This window comes from Helicoverpa zea, chromosome 31, assembly GCF_022581195.2.
Source record: "Helicoverpa zea isolate HzStark_Cry1AcR chromosome 31, ilHelZeax1.1, whole genome shotgun sequence".
NCBI lineage: Eukaryota > Metazoa > Arthropoda > Insecta > Lepidoptera > Noctuidae > Helicoverpa > Helicoverpa zea.
The window spans coordinates 13,763,934-13,784,866 of record NC_061482.1 but is presented as its reverse complement, the minus strand read 5'-3'; the positions used below and the strand labels follow the sequence as shown (position 1 = coordinate 13,784,866).

The 20,933-nt window shown below is 34.6% G+C and overlaps 1 protein-coding gene across 1 annotated transcript; it reads right to left on the bottom strand.

The window, feature by feature from the left end:
• Positions 1-8,394: 8,394 nt before the first annotated feature.
• On the bottom strand, positions 8,395-18,062 carry LOC124645084 (band 7 protein AGAP004871). Its single transcript, XM_047184827.1, has 7 exons — positions 18,011-18,062; positions 17,833-17,942; positions 13,292-13,364; positions 13,028-13,110; positions 12,434-12,693; positions 10,712-10,892; positions 8,395-9,341 (listed from the first exon to the last, which is right to left on the bottom strand). Exons 1-7 carry the CDS (start codon positions 18,060-18,062, stop codon positions 9,231-9,233), a joined length of 870 nt encoding a protein of 289 aa, XP_047040783.1. The 3' UTR covers positions 8,395-9,230.
• Between the last annotated feature and the right edge of the window lie 2,871 nt (positions 18,063-20,933).

Genomic DNA, 20,933 nt, shown 5'->3' with positions numbered 1-20,933 from the left:
ACTGCCCGCACCGGGATAAAATATACCCTATGTTACTCGTAGATAATGTAGCTTTCTAATGGTGAAAGAATTATAAAAATGTCCCTGATGATGCGCTGATATTTCTTGTAGTGTTTTTACAGTAGCAAAATACACAAGTTGTCATATATTTTTTTCTTGAAAGTAAGAACATACCATGACAAAGTGAAGTCTGTTTTCATTGATATTTTACCTACTACCAGTTTTATGGCACATCTGTTTCTGCATGATTTTCTTCATCTATAATTTTAGGATATCATTTCTTTAAATTCAGTTGTTTGCTCAAGTTACTTATAAAAGCGTTATTTTCTATGTAAAGATAGATAATAGGCCGATAAACTTACAAAGTTCAACATTCAAATATGTGTCATTATTGCACCCGCTGTTGCAGAAACGTTAACAGAAATTATCGTTCATTGCTCATCCCCCGTAGGTGATAGCGTGATAATATATATCCTATATGTTGAACAGGCTCCCAGGTAATATTCATGCAAAATTTGATTTAAATCTATGCAGTACTTTTCGAGTTCAGTGAGACCAAACATACAGACAAACAGACAAACAGACAAACAGACAAAAATTCTAAAAACTATATATTTGGGTTCAGAATCGATAATAGATCACCCCCCAAGTATTCTTTTTAAAAAATATTCAATGTACAGTTTTGACTTTCCTATCATTTTATTATATGTATAGATACGTTAGGAACCGCTTCGACGCAACAGCAAATGCACTTTAGCGTCTCGCCTCCTTCCGCCCTCCGAAAAGGTCGTATGAGTCCAGCTACAGGTAGATTTTCAATGCGTCAAGTCAAAGGCAAAGTATTACAGCTCGCACCAACGGTGAAACATATGAAAGGTCTCTGTGCTATTACCAAGCTTGTATTTAACCATGCTAACTATAGACCAATATGTGACCATAGAACCCTTAGTTAGCGTTGGACATACACCTCAACTTCATAATCTGTGCCTCTAGAAAATGTTCATGCCCTTGATTTTTCTTAAAAAAAAAGAACATTACAAACATTCAAGAAGATTTTAAGAAACATCTGTTGCCTAGAAGAAATCGGTCTTGACGATAAGATCGCCCACTATGTCACCTACTTTAATTCGTTTTTTAGACCAAACTGTAAAAAGTGGTGTACCTAATAAAGCTATTCATCTATCATTTAAAGGGTATGCGCTTACTAACTATTCTCGAGCATTTGTAGATTTTAAACCCTGAACTTATTCATGTTGATTTATACATTATTTCTGTGTTATCACACGCACACAAACATAATCTGGTCCAATGTTGCCTCGAGCAGCGGCTCCCACGAACCCATTAAAGTGCATGCAATATCTACAGCGTATGGCCCTGCTCTGCTAAGACTTCTTTTGACTACCTTTGAATTGACAGGTTTATTAGAATATGACGTCAAGATAACGGTCTTTGTATTCATCCTTGATGCAAATTTTCAGAGTCTTCAGAGTATTGGGTAGCAAGCAGTTTCTCTGTGCATGACGGAAGGGTATTACATTTTCATGTATTGTACGTTGACGTGATTTAATTAATATCTGCTGCATTACTAGCTTGTGTTACTTTCAAGTCCTTTACGGTTTTCAGGATTCTGGGTGTATGGGAATATTTTATGTCACGATTGCATATTTACCTGCTTCGAAGTTTTTGAACATGACGAAAATTCATACCTACAAAAGTGGATACACAAATAGAAAAATCTATCGTCCTATACGTATATAACAACCGGAACTACGAGATCGTCAGTTATTTTGTTATTGTACAATAATAACTTTTTGTTTTAAATATTAAAGGTGCGCTTCGAATGCTAGCTGCCAACTGCAACTGCCAATTGAAATCGGTCGATATCGGAAGGCGACTGCATGTAACGCTGCCACTTCGATCCAAATCGGTTTCATGTAATACATATAATCAGTCGCGACATGTGCAGTCGGCAGTTGCAGTAGGCTGCCAGCTTCTAGAATCTACCTTTACCTGTATTGATGAAGCGTTATTAATTAAGTAGTGGCGGCAAGTGTTGTTAATAGATATTATCTTTTTTCTTGTATTATATGAATACTCTACTACATATTTAAGATGTCGATAAAAGCTAGATAGGTACTCGTGATATTTGTACAACTGGAATGGAATTCTTTAAGGAATAGGGAATAAGAATAAATGAAACACCATCTTTAAGGCCCATATATTCTATTTAATATTTGAGAAAAATGTAATAATTATACTATACTACTTCTACTTAATAATATCAAAATGGTTAAATATTAGTTGCAAGAGTAATTTTTCCGTTTGACTGTTAGCAAAAATACATGCCATTTGAATGCAATTATTTACATGCCTTACAAACTACCCTTGGGTTAACGCACTGACCCTTCTTAAACTATTTCATTAAATTGAAAATCGCAATGCAACTTTCAAAACTAAATACGGACTTCGTAGATCAAAAAATATTCGCAGATATTTCGCGAGAGATATTGAAAATCGCAAGTGCTCGCAAGTTTTAACAAAGTTGCATTGCAATATATAAATGTTGTATAAATATATAAATGTCATAAATATAGCATTATTTGATAAAAATTACATGTTTAGATTGTAAGCATAAATATATATATGTACATTTCGCGTATTTTTTAGCCGGACGAAAGTTTACCCACCGCTAGTTGCTGGGAACAGTAGATCTGTACATTAAGAGCATCTTAGCAGTCTTTGGGTATATACTTTGAACTGTTTATTTGTATTGTAGCATACCTATCGATATCGATAGTTTAAAGCACATGTTACAATAATCTCACCACAGATATTCTATTATCTAGCAAGCAATATAAATAACTTGCCATTATTACATGGATTTTAATGTTTTTGAGGGAGGGCTCAAGATCGTCCCCAAAAAAACAAAAATATTCTCTAGTCTAGAATAATAAATCTAATAGTCTAGAATATGTGTGGGATATTGTAACATCTGTTTCGATAGTCAACCCGCATATAGTTATATAAAAATATTTCCGTACATTCTGAAACATGAGTATAAACTCCAAAATTATTTTTAGCTATGTGAACTGGATATAGCTTTTCCTATCTCCTTAACTTCTTGTTTTCATTCAAACTTAACCAAACGTTTTTTTTTTTTTTTGTTTTTGTTATTCTTTTTTTTTGTATTTTGCATTTTTTTATTTTGTGTTTTTTTTTTAGTTTTTTTTTTATGTATCCAGTTCACACAGCTAAATGACCAACAACAAGTCGCAACGTGCATAAATGTTATTGTTATATATAATACAATATTATATATGTCCTACAAAAATACATTCGAGAAGGATCAAACAAAGTCGCAGAAACTTCAAAGATCCACCTGAGCCCTACGAGATTTTTTTATTAATTTTTTTTTACTTTTTCCAATCTCGATAAGGATGTTCCTTGAATTTGCTGTGATATTGCCGACCTCACCATACTCTTCGTTAACCTTGTACTCAAACTTTCAAAGCACCAAATCCATGTATTCTCACTTTCGCGCCATTTGCTATTACAGAATCTTATCACATATGTATCGGATGAAGTGAAAATAATATTGGTACCTACTATTTTATTTCGTGTTGTAAGCCGGAACACTAAATATTAACAAGTTACTAGATCTTTACTTATAGCACAGCCATCTGATGAGATCTTCCTTTATCTAAAATAAGTAACACTACAAAGCATAAACTAAAAGCAGTATGTTACGTCATGAAAAAAAACCGGCCAAGTGCGAGTCGGACTCGGGCACCGAAGGTTCCGTACAAATCCTGTATAGATAAAAAGTGAGTCTCGCGCCAACCGTTCAGTTTAGAACAATCATAGTTATGGTAATTTCGTGAGAGTCAAAATAGTTAATATTTTTTATTTTATAATATAACTAAAATAGTAGGCCAGTACCTTGTAAAAGTTATTTTATTAAAGTTATTTATATACAACATTTTATAGTCATCATTCAGAAATCTGATTGAAAATAACTAATTATGTCTTAAAGGTCATTGGGCATATCTGACCCGCTTTGTAAAAGTGACGGACATGAATCAAAGTAGTTTTAAATCGTGGAGAATAGTATGACGTTTCTTTGAATATAAATATTTTATTAAAATTCCATGGAGACGAATGTCCAGGATCGTTTGAAAAATATAAAAGACAAGCAGTTTCAGAGGATTGTACAGGTTGCAATGTTAGTTTTTGTTGTTAAAGACTTTTCATAAAGAAGGAAGATGCCAATTCGGATGACCAGGATCTGATGAGGATCTGGAAACCCTGAGAAATCGAGGGCAACTCTTGAATATTGTAGGCAATCACCGAGTCAAAACCAGACATGTGAGTGTATTTTTGAGGGTACTGGTAAACAGTGAAGATTTGGAGCTGATTTGATTATGGAGACTACAGAGAGTCGAGGGAACTCCTGAACGGTATGTTGCAACTACCACGTGTTTGGGCTTAATTTATTCGTATTGACGAGAACTTTTTACAAAAGTTAAAAATAAAGACTAAAAACAACAAGAAAACTGTTTATATGCATCGGTCTAGATCTCGGTGGTTAAATAAATATAGATCTTAGTATCTTAATATCTCTTATTAGATAAAGGGTCTTGACAGACAGACAGACAGACAGACAGACAGACGGACAACAAAGTGATCCTATAAGGGTTCCGTTTTTTCCTTTTGAGGTACGGAACCCTAAATAAAAAATCGGCAACTCTATGGCTAAATGTAATGGCTGGCTCTAAAAAATAAAACAAAAAAAAAGACATTGGTTGTTTTATTGGTTTAAGTTCCTGGAATTAGGTATGTTCAATTTGATTTTTACGTTAAAGTTAACAATTTACTTTCTTAAATTTATTCGATTACTAGCTGTTGCCCGCGACTTCGTCTGCGTGGGCAATTTGGAATTGTCAAAATACTACTTATGCCGTAGCGTAGGTGTATTCTTTTACATAACAATATAATTAGGATTACCACTTAGCAGCAGCACGGGTTGATCAATCAAGGTGGTGTCGACGGTGTGTGACTATTTATCTAAACAAAAGAAGTAAAGTTTGTGACGTTGAGGAAATCTCTGGATCTAGTCAACCGATTTGGAAAATTATTACGTAATTCTCACATAAAACAAAGGTCTGACAAAGTTGTCATTTGTACATTTTCTGCAGCAGCTGCGACAAATCAGGAGCCAGAAAGTCTGTCAAATAGTTTTACTTACCACGGATAACGCGGTGTCTAGTTCACTGGGTTGAAGAGATCAGATAGGCACTCCAAGTAAACATTGGTACTCAAAAAGATTCGGTTTGACTGGAAGCCAACACCCACACAATTGAGGAATAGCTGGGTGGTTGATGACTGAGTCATCAGGCAAGCGCATAGTTTCACTACTTGTATTTTGGGGATTTTCTGTGCACTCACTCACTATGTTATGTTGGAATTCCACCGAAATGTTTGCATTAGTTCACGATCAGGTAAAGTATACGTCCGAGAGAGTAAGTCCAATTCGTGTGTTGGCACTTGAAGCCTGCAGTTCTTCCAAGATTTTCAAAATGTACGCTCGCAATTTGTCATTTCTTGGTGGAGCCAGCAGATCAGAAGAAACATAAGTGCTGTGTATACTGTGCGTCACTACTGCACAACGGTAAAATTTCGTCTTTATAAATAGCACAAACGTTCGCTCTCTTGCGGAGGACGTTTAAATACCATATTATGTGTCACACGTAGGTAAACAGGACAACAGTATATTATCATCGAACCGCTTTCAAAGATCTGATGAGCGAACAGACCAGAACCAGAAGAAAAAAAAAGACACATATATTTGCAAACAAATTGAAAAAACTTCTCCTAAGCAAATGCTACTATAGCGTCAAAGAATACCTTGACGATAAAAAGATAGTCGAATGAATAACTTGTGTTTTCCTAATCTACTATTGCATCTACTACTGTAATTAGACTTTCTAGCCTTCTTTTGCTGTGCCCTAACAGGGTCCATAATATGTACCTAGCTTTAAGCCCCTTGTAACATCTTTATAACTTTATGGTATGCAAATAAATATGAATATGAATATGAACTGACTTGATCGCCTCGAGAAAATCAGAGCTCTATGAAGCGATCATTCGCTTTGATTCCTACTGCTATTGTGGTTTCTGAAAATGTATTCAATTAACCAACGATGAATATAATTCTTAGCCAGCCGACTCTTTTGACTTCTCGAAAATCATAACGATGGTTTTTGTGCAATGCACAAACGGAAATTCGATATACTACACATTCGATATTCACACTTCTACAGAATTGATATTAAAAGGTTTGACAACGGGCTATAGTAGCGTAGTTAAACTAACTGAAACAATTTTAGTGATCCTTCAATAAAGTTAGAGAAGCGGGTGTGCATGATGAACATTAAGAGTTGGTAAATACGTGATGATGATGACCTAATTCATTACTATTCTAATTTGTTCATGTACCACAAAACTCAAGTTAAGGTGGAGAAAAGGATTACCAAGCTCCCAAAGGTCTGGGCATTTGAAACACGTTGCATGGCATCCTGGAAAGTTACGTAATTCTCAGCCATCAGTTTGAGCAGTGTGAGGGAGTGTCAGGCTTTGGCCCTAGTGGGCCTCACAGGGGTTTGCTGAATCTCCTCGAGGGGCGCGTGAAATAACGGGTCTCCCAGAAGCCGGAAGGTCGATGACCCACTCAAAACTAATCGCTCACGCCTACGGTGGCCGGGAGTCGTCTCTCGACATCCGGCTTTCGTGGTGTCTTACCGCAGTGGCTGGAATGAGAGTTGGGAATTTTCAGTCGCTCCGCCGCCTCATTCTTTGTCATCCCATTTCTTCTCGCTCCAGATCATGGTTTAAACCGGGGCCGGGTGCGATAGGTCGCACAGTCCGCACAGTGGTGAGATCCGGGCGCCACCTCCATGAGATCAGAGTTGGGAATGTATGTTTGCAAAAACTAATAGAACATTTAGCAAAAACACGTTTGATAGTAATTCTGTCTTAGTAACTGAATAATATAAATGATATAAACGTAGCTATATAAAAGATGTTTTTTAGACTCAGTCCGTGGGTCTGACTGTGACTGTTCGTAATTGTAAACGGTGTATTTGTGATATAATTCTTAGCTCGATGATTTGTGATCAGGAGTTGAAAGCAAGTATGTCTCTGGCCTGCGACGCGTAATTTGTACGTTTTCAGAACGAACGAACTCTTGTCTTCTGTTGACATCTTGTTGACATATTGTGACAGGTAGTTAGTTATTCCCATTGATGTTAATTTTAGAAGTGACACAATGTTTTCGGTCATATTTTGCCTACATTCTTTATTACTCAAAAAGTATATTAATAAGGACCTTCTATTTATATGTAAGTGAATTCAAAATAATGTAATATATTAAAACCAGGAACTTATTTTTAAGGATGTTTGAATATTAATTACAATGTTTTTTTTATAATAATAAAATCTTAGACTCGCAATGCACTTTCAGTGTGATGCATGTTTGTTATTGGATGAGATGAATGGATATTCATGTTTATGAGAGGTATAGCTTATATTATGTCAGAACAACATATGTAGACTTTTTAAGAATGTGGGGAAGTTCATAATTTCTTCGGGACGTGGGTACCGCTTCCCATGGGAACTACTGCCCGCACCGGGATAAAATATACCCTATGTTACTCGTAGATAATGTAGCTTTCTAATGGTGAAAGAATTATAAAAATGTCCCTGATGATGCGCTGATATTTCTTGTAGTGTTTTTACAGTAGCAAAATACACAAGTTGTCATATATTTTTTTCTTGAAAGTAAGAACATACCATGACAAAGTGAAGTCTGTTTTCATTGATATTTTACCTACTACCAGTTTTATGGCACATCTGTTTCTGCATGATTTTCTTCATCTATAATTTTAGGATATCATTTCTTTAAATTCAGTTTTTTGCTCAAGTTACTTATAAAAGCGTTATTTTCTATGTAAAGATAGATAATAGGCCGATAAACTTACAAAGTTCAACATTCAAATATGTGTCATTATTGCACCCGCTGTTGCAGAAACGTTAACAGAAATTATCGTTCATTGCTCATCCCCCGTAGGTGATAGCGTGATAATATATATCCTATATGTTGAACAGGCTCCCAGGTAATATTCATGCAAAATTTGATTTAAATCTATGCAGTACTTTTCGAGTTCAGTGAGACCAAACATACAGACAAACAGACAAACAGACAAACAGACAAAAATTCTAAAAACTATATATTTGGGTTCAGAATCGATAATAGATCACCCCCCAAGTATTCTTTTTAAAAAATATTCAATGTACAGTTTTGACTTTCCTATCATTTTATTATATGTATAGATATATTTTTATTGGTTAATTTCCTAAAACAATTTTTTTCTTACTGCTATCGAATAAATATGTGTCTCTACTGTTAAATTGATTAAATATTTTTATTTTAAAACGTCTACTTTTTCTTACTATACTATCGAATAAATATGTTTCCCTACAATTATTTTTTTTATATAATTTTAAAATGTCTACTTTTTCTTACTATCCTATCGAATAAATATGTTTTTTCTACGATTAATTGATTAAATATTTTTCCTATTTTTAAATGTCTAATTTTTCTTACTATCCTAACGAATAAATATGTTTTTCAACGATTAATTAAGTATTTTTCTTAATTTATAACGTCTACTTTTTATTACTAAACTATCGAATAAATATGTTTTTCTACAGTTAATTGATTAAATATTTGTCTTATTTTCTATTGACTCAATATTACTCCGAACGCAAGTCGTCCAGATTGAGTCAAGTTTGGCTTAGAGACTATACATTAAAGCATTATCTGCTTATTTCATTTTTATAAATCGAATTAATTAAGTAATGATACTTGCTTTGATTAACGCACATACAATAATTACTATAAACTATCATATAGGGCCCTGATTTTTTTCCTGGATGCTTGAACGTATATATTTTTTTGGGTTTTAAAATCGTGTCAATATTTAATTCCTTGTCTGAAGACGAAATGGCAAATCGATAGAAGTGAAAATAATATAAAAAAATAAGAAATATAGCGAAGTGAGTATAAATAAAAAAATAATGAATAATAGTAAAACTTATTACAAAAATAGAGGTTTGTCCGTCGAAGTGGAAATGAATTGCGAAAAAAGAGTGTAGCATCAAAAATAATATGTTTAAAGATTATTTTGGGATTCCTCTTTTGCCCTCATGAAGTACGTAATCATATCGATCGGCAAGGGAAAGACTATTGTTGAGTTCTTTTCGGCTGAGATGGTGTTCAACGTCTGCAAGAATGAAGAATATTTGCATTAAAAATATCCTGCGTATGGTTCAATTAAGGACAATACCCCAATCAATGCTCATATCACATTTATCATTTCAAAAAGATGTGCATCCTTATAAAATTACAAATGAGATGTGACTTGACATTTAACTGGGTAAAAATAGAAGAAGAAATCTAAGGAACATTTATTTACTAAAAGGCTCATTATCATTGGTTAACTAAGTCGTCGTAAACAAATGCGGAGAGTACTGGGATGCAATCTTACAAATGAAGAAATTGACTGATATAATATACATATTATGTAAAGCATGCGTGGTAGACTACCTACTCCGTCAATCGTCAATCTCTTACAAAACAAATGCCCGGAAAAATAATATTTGTCAATCCGCATGCGGGCGCTATCGACTAATGAAAAGATACAGCATGCAGTTCCTATGGCATGCTGGAATAGAATATAAGTTCTAACGACCAAGTAAAATGGATAATTTCTACATAAATCTCTCAAATTACTGAAATGAGGTTAAAAATTCAGTTTCAAGCAAAAACAATCGCACACCCCGTGCAATAAAGGCGTAAGATAGAAACACTAAGAGAAAGAATAACATTTAACTAGACATAGGTATCTTTGTATATTCTATGTTCTTTTTTGACTAACAGAGTTCCCAACCCCAAACCATGTGTACATGTACGTAGTTTTACATTTTAATGTACTTTGTACATGTTAGTATGTAACTAATTTTACGTAACAAAAATAAGGAAAAGAAGATAAGTAGGTAACTATTTTTACTTGCAATATCCATAAAATACGTATTAGTACTTACGCCTTTTTGGTTGGGGGGATGCGTAATTATTTCCGTGCAGAACCTGTTATTGAATGGAATTTATTGCCTTTTTACTGTCTAGGTCAGCCTTAACTATGAAAATGAGCGACAAAATGCTTTAAATGAACCCACTGAGGTTTTCTAAAATAGCGAGCCTATTCTAGGGTTAAGTTAGCATTATTGTCGAATGCAGACAATGATGTCTCTGTCATTTATTTGAAGTTGCAGAGACCACATGACATTTCTAAAGTATATTAGTTTTACTTAGGATTTACCGGTAGTTTGACTTAGGGTGTGTCTACACGGTGCGTGTAGGTAGCTGGAGCAAGTTAAGTGACAAGCGACAAGTGATAAGAGCACGCGGGTGGATATTTTGCTTTGGTACATGCGCGAGTCGCTGGACCCACAAGTTTTAAAAATGCATGTAATCTGCGCATGTGTCTCAACATGCGCAAGCTACTTGCACCGTGCAGATGCACCCTAAGTGCAAGTGGACTATAAAAACGGCACAAAGCATTTACTGTGGCTTTAATAAAGTATATTACAATACCTGGAGATAACGGAGTTGCAGAGCAGCGGGGCTGTCGCCAATGACTTCGGAGGCCTCGCGAAGAGCTCGCGAGGCCTTCTGTTCACCTTCGGCAGCGATGACTTTAGCACGGGCCTCGCGAGCGGCCTCTGCCTCGGCGGCCATTGCACGTTGCAGTTGAACCGGCAGACGAACGTCCTTGCTGTTAGCAGTCATTTGTTTATTTGATATAACATTGTATCTGCCTACTAGCTATTCTACAATCTACGTTGTTCGATCTTGTAAGGAGGAAAAACCGTCCAGCAACTGGATGAAAAATAGGACTTTCAGGAGTGTGTGCCTTTCATTTAAATCGGTTCTAGTAGTTTTGGTGTGAAAGTGCAAATGACAGCCAGACAGTCTAAGCTTATTTTGCATTTATAAGTAAGGGTTGTTATTTTAGTCTGTCTATTCACTGTTCATTGTAGACTCCACTGTGTTGACTGTTTCCCTCTAGAAATAATACCTAAAGCTGCTTAACAAACAACACATCATCATAAAATTAGCTTGTGCAAACTGCAAATTAAAGTTCATTCATAATGTTCGCGAGTTGAATTCCGCTGGTTTCTGCAAGTTGATTACGTTATTTGTTTGCAATGTGAAATGTGAATTCACAGAATGTGAGTTCATGTAGGTAGGTACAGTCCACGGAAGAAGGAAAGTTAGCAGAGATGCCATAAGGAAGACCGGCCAGGCGCCTTCGCGTAGGTCAAGTAACCTACAGCAGGCGCGATCAGGTACTAGAACTAACGAGGGGTTTGGGTGCCTTGTCATCCCAAACCAATCTGTCAAAGATAGGTCTTGATCACTTGGTGATTTTATTTTGAAAATAATGGGCTGGTTCCATAAAAGACTTGTAAAAACGGAGCTAGTCCGAACACCCGCATTTTGGCGCGCCACGTAGCGCTACTTTTATAAGATATTTTGCGTTTTGACATCTCCACTTGTCATTTTGTTCTCCATGTTACAGTCGGATTGAATAACTTCAGTTTTAGTTCGTGTGAAATATCACACATATTTTTATGTTTTAATGTTTTCATGTAAATAGTTTCCATTTTAAATAATTATTAAAGCTGGTTATTTTGTAAAATGATGCTTTTCGAAATGAATTACCCTTGTTTTTTGGTTTATTACCGGGTTTTGTGGAATGCGTGCTTTGTGTTCGGAAACAGTATACGTGTATATCGTATGACAAAAGAAAACCCATTGTTTCCGAATGAATTCTGACTATAGTTTTGTAAATAACCATAAAATGTAAAATTAAATGCTTTTGTTAGTGTTTTCGTTATTTTGTATGGTCTGAAATCCTGTTGATGTTTTCGAAAAAAACATAGAGGGGTATATGTGTGACTATCTGTAAGTCTGTAACATCGAAGCTCTTAAGTGTAGTAGATGAAAGCTGGTGTTTCAACGGTGGAAATTTAGAAATGTTTTATAGAGTTGAGAATTTTTCTCAAGGCAACACTTCTTCAAAAATATCATCGTCATCATTGGCCACAGAACATCTATGTCAGATGATTATGTCAGTGCTGGTCTACGCGGTTATTAGTGCCACAAGTACTTTCTTTTGTGGCTGAATAAACCAATAGCTGCGCGACATTTCTTGTCGCATTTGTCGCAGGTGAAACGCGGGTCGTCCACAGGTGAAGCGTCTAGAATATAACGAGAGCAAAAAAGTACCTAATATAAATATATTTTACTCACATCTCAACACGTTCCACCTTGATACCCCAAGCCTCGGTAGCCTCATCCAGGGACAGTTGCATGGTTCCAGAAATCGTTTCACGCTCGCTCAAGATTTCATGCAGAGGTCGTGTACCCATGGTATTCCGGAGGGTCGTTTGGGCAAGGAGACGGGTGGAGTGATGGGCATTCTCCACGTTAGCTATGGAAATGGTAGCATTGTGGACGCGGTAGTAGACCACAGCGTCCACGGAGACGGTGACCGAATCCTTGGTGAGTACCTGTGAAGGGGCGTGTAGTTTGATTCGGAATTTGAGAGTGTTTTGGTTTTGGGTCAATGTTTGTAACGCCTGTATCTTTATAGAATAAAATAAAAAATATATTTGAAATATGAGACGTCACACGTAGAAGTATGGTTAAAGAAGACATGCTGTTCTGATCCCATATAAAATAGAGTTAAGGACAGCACGAAACATGAGCCTCAAAATTGAAATGAAAACTTGTCCCCAAAAAGTGTGCAGTACCCAATATAAAGTATGTATGATTTAACTATCATAAATATTTTAAATGAAAATGTACTGTGGAATAAAAATAGTTCAAAGTTTACAACAATACCTCTTGGGGCGGTATATCGTAGGTGCGCGTACGCAGATCAACGCGGGCGTAAGTATCGATGCATGGCAAAATGAAGAATATTCCTATAAAAAAAAACAATAATACAAACATATTCCTCCTACATACCTCCTACCTATACCTTATTAGTGAAAAAATGTAAAGGCTGTTTATAAAAGCCCATAGAATATTATTAAAATCAAGTAGGTAGTATATTCACTTCTTGTGTTAAGAACCAGTTTCTATTTATATTGTGTTTATTCTTACCAGGTCCTTTGGCGCCTCCAGATAGAAGACGCCCCAAACGAAATATTACAGCTCGCTCATACTCCTGCACAACCTTTATAAAAAAACAACACTTAATATCTTTCCTCATTGAAATATAAAAAAGTAAATGACTTAGTACTAAAGGCAATAAAAAACAATAGTCAAGTAAGTAAAAATGTACCTTATTCCCGCCGCATAACGTACTAATTTGAACTTGATTATTAGGTATATGAACTGCTTTTTGCTGATTATAAAACAATAGACAATCAATTGTGTCTCTCGTATAGGTTAGGTACAACGCGCTTCGACATACAACGGGTTAAGCGCAAAGTCATAATATGAAATTTAAAACCAGCATATTAAACTATGCGGCATAATTCGTATCAAAAATAATTTTACATACTACATTAAAGCTTTGCATTAGTAATAATATTACTAGTACTTGTAACTCTATTTTATTTTAATAATAATTTTCGACAAATTAATTTGTAACGTAATTGAATACTGATTAGCAATTCTACCGAAATATTACGACATTAATTAATTGAAAATATGTTTTGTATGGTAAATTCCTATCATCGGTGGTACAGTTTCATTGAACGAAATACCATGCGGTAGCCGCAAGCATTTTCAATACTCAATTATTGAATGTTAATAAAGCCACCGGCCATCAATTAGCCACCAATTAAGGAACCCCGTGGTGCAGGGCTTAGATTATACGAAAATAATGTTTGCCTTGCTGTGGCTTTCTATATAATTCAATCTTATATTTCTGCGTCAAACGAAAGGTGAACATCTTTAGTAATACGCAACTGACTGCCGTCGCCGTTTGATATCCGGCAAAACTGCAGAGTAAATCATATTTTCAACTCGTCTTTAAAGTAAATCGATCAAAATAATCGGATTCTTCGTGGCTGATTCGGTTTGAGAATACTTGAATCGAATCAATCGTTTAGGCCGCTATGCTTACAAACTGTTTAGGTATACTGTAGCCAGTGCATTGAACATAGTGTATGTATGCATTGTCAAACAAGATTCTGTTTATGCGACGGCGTGTGCGGTGTAGGCTTTCAGGACCATTGTGTTCGGCACCTATTGCTTTAAATCACGTAATGGTTTGATTGAATTTAAGTGGAAAATATACATTGCACCGTTCATTTTAGTTGAAAATGTTGGGCTCATTTTTATGCGCTCACTCATCTCAAAAAGTGCTCTCTATTAAAAATGGTTCGTAACAGAGTCGTTAATAAGCTCGATCCGCAAATTTAATTGAAAGATACTTACTTCTAAGCATAATTCTGGAAAGCACAGCATTTCTGGGGTTGTTTGCACTTACTTCATGATTGAGCGGTATAACTATGCGCGGGAAAGTTAGCTGAGCTTATGTTAGTTTCAAACATTTCTCAATAAGTTAGGCGCCGTGAAATAGTGGATCGGTACTTTTCATCAAAAATGTATGATTTACAAAATTTTACGTAAAGTGCACTAAATCTCTTTGAAATATAATAATTTTAATAAGGCTTTTTTTGAAGGAAAAAGTATTTTTTTCCCATTGTTTTATTATGGATTTTATTCCAGTGTTCATATATTGTAACTAAATAACATTTTATGGTTTTTGTTTTTCACACTATCCTGAATCTTCCTGTATAGTTTACGAAGAGTATTGAGTAAGAAAAGAGTAAGAAACAATAATAATGATAGTGTAACGGGGCAATCCTATAATTAGCTTATTTATTCAGATATTGGGAGGTCAATATTTTCTGTGTTATATTGAGGTCGGAGACTTACTTAGGTCGAGGTCACATCGATGGAGTAGGAGAAGCGTGGGTAGGACTAAATCAACCTGTTACTATGAGAATGGTTTATATTTTATAAAAAAAAAAACTGTGAAAAAATAAAATTGATTGGTTCGGTAGCTTCCTAATAACAAAAAATAAATAAACAAATATCGATATGTGCAATAAAATATTCTGTTTTTTTTTTTAATTAATTATTCTGTTAAGTTTTTTTTTATTCTGAAATTTATAATATTCAGAAAGCAATATTTAACTTTTGCAATTTTTACAATATTTATCTAGCGGATTTTTACAGCCGTTTATTTTTTTGTAGATTTTTCAAAAAGTTTACAATAGGCAAGTTGTAGTTGTACTCCTGAACTTTTAACTTTAGAATGAATTAATTCCTTTTGTAATTCGTGTTCTCAGTACCTAAAAATATTTGCCCTCAGAAAATGGTGATATATTTATATAGAGGAAATTTCAATAATCTGTTATTATAATCACAGCTTATCAGCAATATAATATTTATGCCTTTGTTATATATAAGTGTTATTTATTATACTTCTTCAATTTATTTTACTGTGAAAATTGTGTAACGAAAAAATATTGGACGGATGATAAATATACCAGTTATAATGTATCGAAAATGAGTGGGTTTCAATTGGACTTCAGCTACTAATTATAAGTCTTGTTATAGAAATGTATGAATCAATTTTTACATTTGTAAAAGGGAATTATAAAATCGATTCCAATTAGCAATATACCACATTTTCTTTCCCATTGCTAAATCCCATTAATATTGTAAACGCGAAAGATTGTATGAATGTGAATATGGATGGATATCTGCAACTGTCACACGTAAAAATGCAGAGTGGATTTTAGTAATTATACCTAGGTTTTCAGAAAAAACCTAAATAGCCAAAAATTTGGCTCATAATGACTATTCAAAGTTTTGTCAAGATGAAAAATACGTAAAAAAAATGTCAAATTATTGTACAAGAATAAAATCTTTCTAGTAAATAACTTGATGAAAAAATACTTTTTTAGTCAATCAATAACGTTATTCATTGTAAGTAAATGCCAGGTTTTCTTGGCGCGCGATTCGAACAAGTGTGTCACCATTTTTCCGTCTGGTCTAAACACAACCTTGGCCTTATTATTGATAGTATCGTGTATGAAATTAGTTTGTTCACCGATGACAAGAATTCCGAGAATCGAATGAAGAGTCATTACCATCGAGCAACGATACGACTGGGCTTTATAGGCTTACCGATTAATATTAGTAAATCGCAGCGGTGCATAAATAATAAAACGATTATCGATTCATATTCGACGTTGTGTCTCATCATGTATTGTGGTTCATATTGGCATTGGTTCGATCAACTTAAATGTGAGAAATGGGACACCTGATATGAACTGCTTAATTATTCATAAACCGTATGGCAGCAAACGTATGTTTGTAACATTTTCTTTGAAGAACTATTCGTCTATTCAACGGCGGTATATTTAATATTAGTCTTGACCTTTAGTCTATTTATTTGATGCCCTAGATTGATGAAGGAAGACCAGTGGAAAGTTTTCTGGAAAATTATTAACGGAGTAGATTTTTTAATCAGTTGGATACTTCAAAGGGCATCGGTTATTGTGGGCTTTGTTTCTACGTGAACTATCGAAGGTGGTTAGCTGCATATTTTCTTTGTAGTTCAACATATGCCTCATTTCCCACTAAGACTTATTTCCTTCAATCGATAAAATACACATTTTAATTTATTTTGGAATTTTTCCGCCGTGCATTCGAATTATGAGACGAAGAATAGGCAGATATGCATTTTGGAAATAAACGGAATTTTACAGTTCGTTAAGACATATTTTTGGGATTAATTAGTTCTGGCTTACCAGTAATGGGATATTTTACTTGCATAATTATTTTAATAAACGAACTGACTTCTTTGAAACGAATCGCGTTATATCTTATTGTATTATACATTTTCATTTGCCTGTCTTTTTCCCTCCGTAATTAAATTTTGTATTTAATTCCAGAATAAACTTTATTGGTCTTACTACAAAAACTTTAAACCCTGTTTTACAGTTGTCTAATAAAATTTTGGCTGCAAAATGAACCATATGTCAACGTCATAATTTGACATTTTTTTAGACAAGGCATAAACTGACGTTTAAAAGTTTTTGTGGTAAGACGGTTAGCTTTTAATACAAAATATATTTATATTTTCATAATCTTTTTAACAACTGTTGTGGCGCTGTCAAGGAATTTAGTTCCTCTTTTCCCGGTACAAAAGTGTAAAAGTTAGGCATTAGAAAAGTTGGCAACGAAGTGAGTCACCTTCCCTATCTTTTTGTTAATAAGGACTTTTGTTTTATGTACATTGTTGATTTATCATAAAGCAAGAAATATATTCATTTTTCTTTATAATTACTTCAATTTGAATTTATAACTTGTAATCCCTTTTCGTAATATTATTTTCGTTTCTTTGTTGTGATGTTACAGTTTCAACTTAAATTATCTTTAGAAATAGATAAAAAATAATAAAAAAATCTTAAAAAAATTGTTGCAAAGAAAATTTAAGCTCGTAAAGTTTTTTGGCGTAAAACCGGAGTTCGTCTCGAAGCCATGCATGCACAGCAACGCGAGCTGAGTCTCAAAAGAAGAATTAAAAGAAAAATAATTAAGAATAGGACGAAAAAATAAGCCAATAAAAATATAAGCAAAGAAAATAAAATGAAAAATAAATAAATTCCACTTACCTTGAAACAGATGAAGAGCGAAAATGGCATGGTTAATGCCACGAGGATCCATGACAGGACCACCAATATTTTGCCACAGGTTTTACCCTCGTTGTCTGCCTCCTCGTTGACTGAAAAACATCCAATACTTTAGTACAAAGACACAGCAAAACACGTAAAATAAATTTCCAAAGCTCACTAGTATTAGTAATAGTCGGATATAATTGTTGTCGGCTCGACATTTCCATCATAGTTTAGAAACATTTAGAACACGAAACTCCCATGCGCTGCCGTCAAGCGCCTAGTATTTACTGGGCATGCACGCTTACGGTGGCTTATTAAACATTCACGTGGGAACCGAAAAGTGGGCACTACCATATACGTCTTATTAAAATGCAAAAAGAATATCATTCACAATAATAATATTGATAAAATAGGCGGAATGTACTCACCCTCGGTCACCACCATGGTGGTAGCTTCGGAGTAGCGCGCCACGGTGAGTTTTTTTACATAGCGTGTTAACAGAACGAGAGCCACTAAATGACTGATGGATGGGGAACGCGAATACAACTCAAAGAAACTGACTAAAGTCGTGAAGTGTAATAACTTCGCAATCTGCTAGCTACTCCTTTTATATGGTCGTAGGACCCTGCATTGCACTTGCGCGGGCATTATGATATGCTATATATGGTGACTGATTTCCTTCGCTTTTATTGGTCAACTAAAATACGTTCTAATCTAGAGGTGCGGAGTTGCGACTACTGAAACTCCTCCCTCTTGTAAACTCGAACTAGCATCATCATTTGCGAGCTTCACGCTTAGTAGGGGCCATCTCGTTACTACCGCTATACCTTAGAATAACCGAACAAACACTTCTACAAACGTTACTTCGAAGACATAATAAATATTTCAAGCAAAAATATGGCCTTGATCACGAAATATCGACTTAACTTTAAGTAAAATGTCGATGATCATACGTTGATGGCAAGGATTTGTCGATGGTAATTAAATTAATACACACAGAGTGTGAATCATTAAAACTTTCAAGACAAATGATGTTAACCTATATACTTCTCAAACTAGGTCATTGACCAGACACAATATATTGGGCTAATCATTAGTCAACTTTTGTCGATTACGTTTCTTTAACGTCATATCGACAATGAAAAACAAAAGACACGAGTTTTTTTAGAACATTCTTATGTCACAGACTTTTGAATAACATACCTCAAGAAAATTAGGACGCTGGTCGCAGATTTGAAATATAGGACAGGATTATGAACCGATTAGTGTAAGAAAAATCAGTATTAACTCTTCGTAAAGTATTTTAATATAAAAAATATAAAACATTATATGAACACAACACATTTCAGATTACACGTCATAATAAACCAACAGCGTATACTTTTGCAGTTTTACCATTAATACATTCCACAGCCAATTTATTTTTAAGTATCCTTTTAATACATTTACTTTAAAAGCAATATTTACTGTACATTTTTGACCGGAATGATTAATTAGTAAATTATCGGCTATTAACTTTAATCAGAATTTATGAAATGATGGCCCATGCGTGTAGCCTAAGTAATTTATTCTATCTTACTGCATAAGAAATACCTACAAACTTCATTAGATGCAATATCCCCGTCTTTAATAAATGTAATCTTATTTTTTGCAATGATTCACATGCATTATAATTCATTTTAGAGGCAACTTCATGCATCTTTAAAATTAAAAATAGAAACGTCACGCTGAAAATAATGCTATAGGCGTATTCAATCCGTCGGTCTCAGCTGACGTTTTCAGTAAAAAATTACTTTCAAAAGCACACAGGGACCTTTAACGTCATCGAATGACGTCATTGCATGATTTTAAAATCACCAACAGGAATTTACGTTGAAGTTAAAGTTGAAGTTAGTGTTGATAAGTAACTACTTCTTAATTTTACATGAAATTAATAATAAAAGGCTTGTTTGTGACATTATATAAAAAAAATATTTTGTGGAAGGGGTAGCAGAGCAAAACATACCTACATATGTATATACAAAATATTCTACGTTTTTAAACACGGCTCACATCATGTATAGAACCAAAGACGTGACTTGTTGCGTCGCTATCATAATCAGCCACATTTTAATAAGTGTTATAATGATACCTAGGTTACATTGCATTGCAACTTTGCATCCCCGGTTGAAGATCTAGGCCGCAAAACTAGATGGCTGGATATGGTGGCGAGGGATATGAAGGAACGCCAGGTGTCCGAGAGCGATATCATGGATAGAGCAAAGTGGAAAATAAGGATTAGGAGACATAGCAGGGAAGAGAGAGACCTAGGTTACATCGGCTACACCTAGCTGGTGCCATATGCGGCTAAACTTAGTGGTATCCTCTTATTTATTTATTTATTAAAAATAAGCACACCAACAATACAATCACCCAATGTTATACAAAATCTCAAGAATCAAACAATTGAAAGCACAAGCGAAACGAAACACGAAACTCATTTGAGACTTACATAAAAATAACTAAGCTAATAAAATTAAAATACACATTAAAGGTATAACGAATGGGCACTATTCACACTGTTTAAGTAGGGAGCGTTTGTATGATGCGAACTTCATAAAGAATATATCGATGGGATAATCTGTCACAACAATGGTCCTTTCATTATATAATCTTGCCATACGTGTAAGAGGGCTATTAAATGTGGTATTCAAAGTAGATATTGGAATTTCAAAAACTCGATGATGTCGCTTACTACGTCGGTCAAACCGGAACTTTAAACCTTCTATCAACTGGGCATCAAGAAGGCCATTTACAATTTTGTAAAGAGTCAGTAAATCAGAATGAATTCGCCTTTCTTTTAAGCTTAACAACCCAAAGTGTCTTATTCTGTCACCATAATCAGGAATAGATCTTCGAATGCCTTTCTTTGAACACAAATACCTAACAAAACGAGCCTGAATAGATTCAACCTTGTCAGCATAAGTAGAATAATATGGAGACCAGATTGTGGAACAGTATTCCAGTGAGCTTCTTACTAGTGCATTAAAAAGTAAAATAATACTGGTGCTTTTACGGAATGGTTTGGACATTCGGAAAATAAAACCAAGCATCTTCTT

Bases quoted from the DNA above. Each gene is read 5' to 3' on its own strand.
- LOC124645084 (XM_047184827.1), bottom strand. From the start codon at position 18,062: ATGATGGAAATGTCGAGCCGACAACAATTATATCCGACTATTACTAAT. The intron at 13,365-17,832 runs GTAAGTGGAATT...TTTTTTATAAAG, and splicing joins CGCTCTTCATCTGTTTCAAG to GTTGTGCAGGAGTATGAGCG. The intron at 9,342-10,711 runs GTATTGTAATAT...TCATTCTTGCAG, and splicing joins TGCAACTCCGTTATCTCCAG to ACGTTGAACACCATCTCAGC.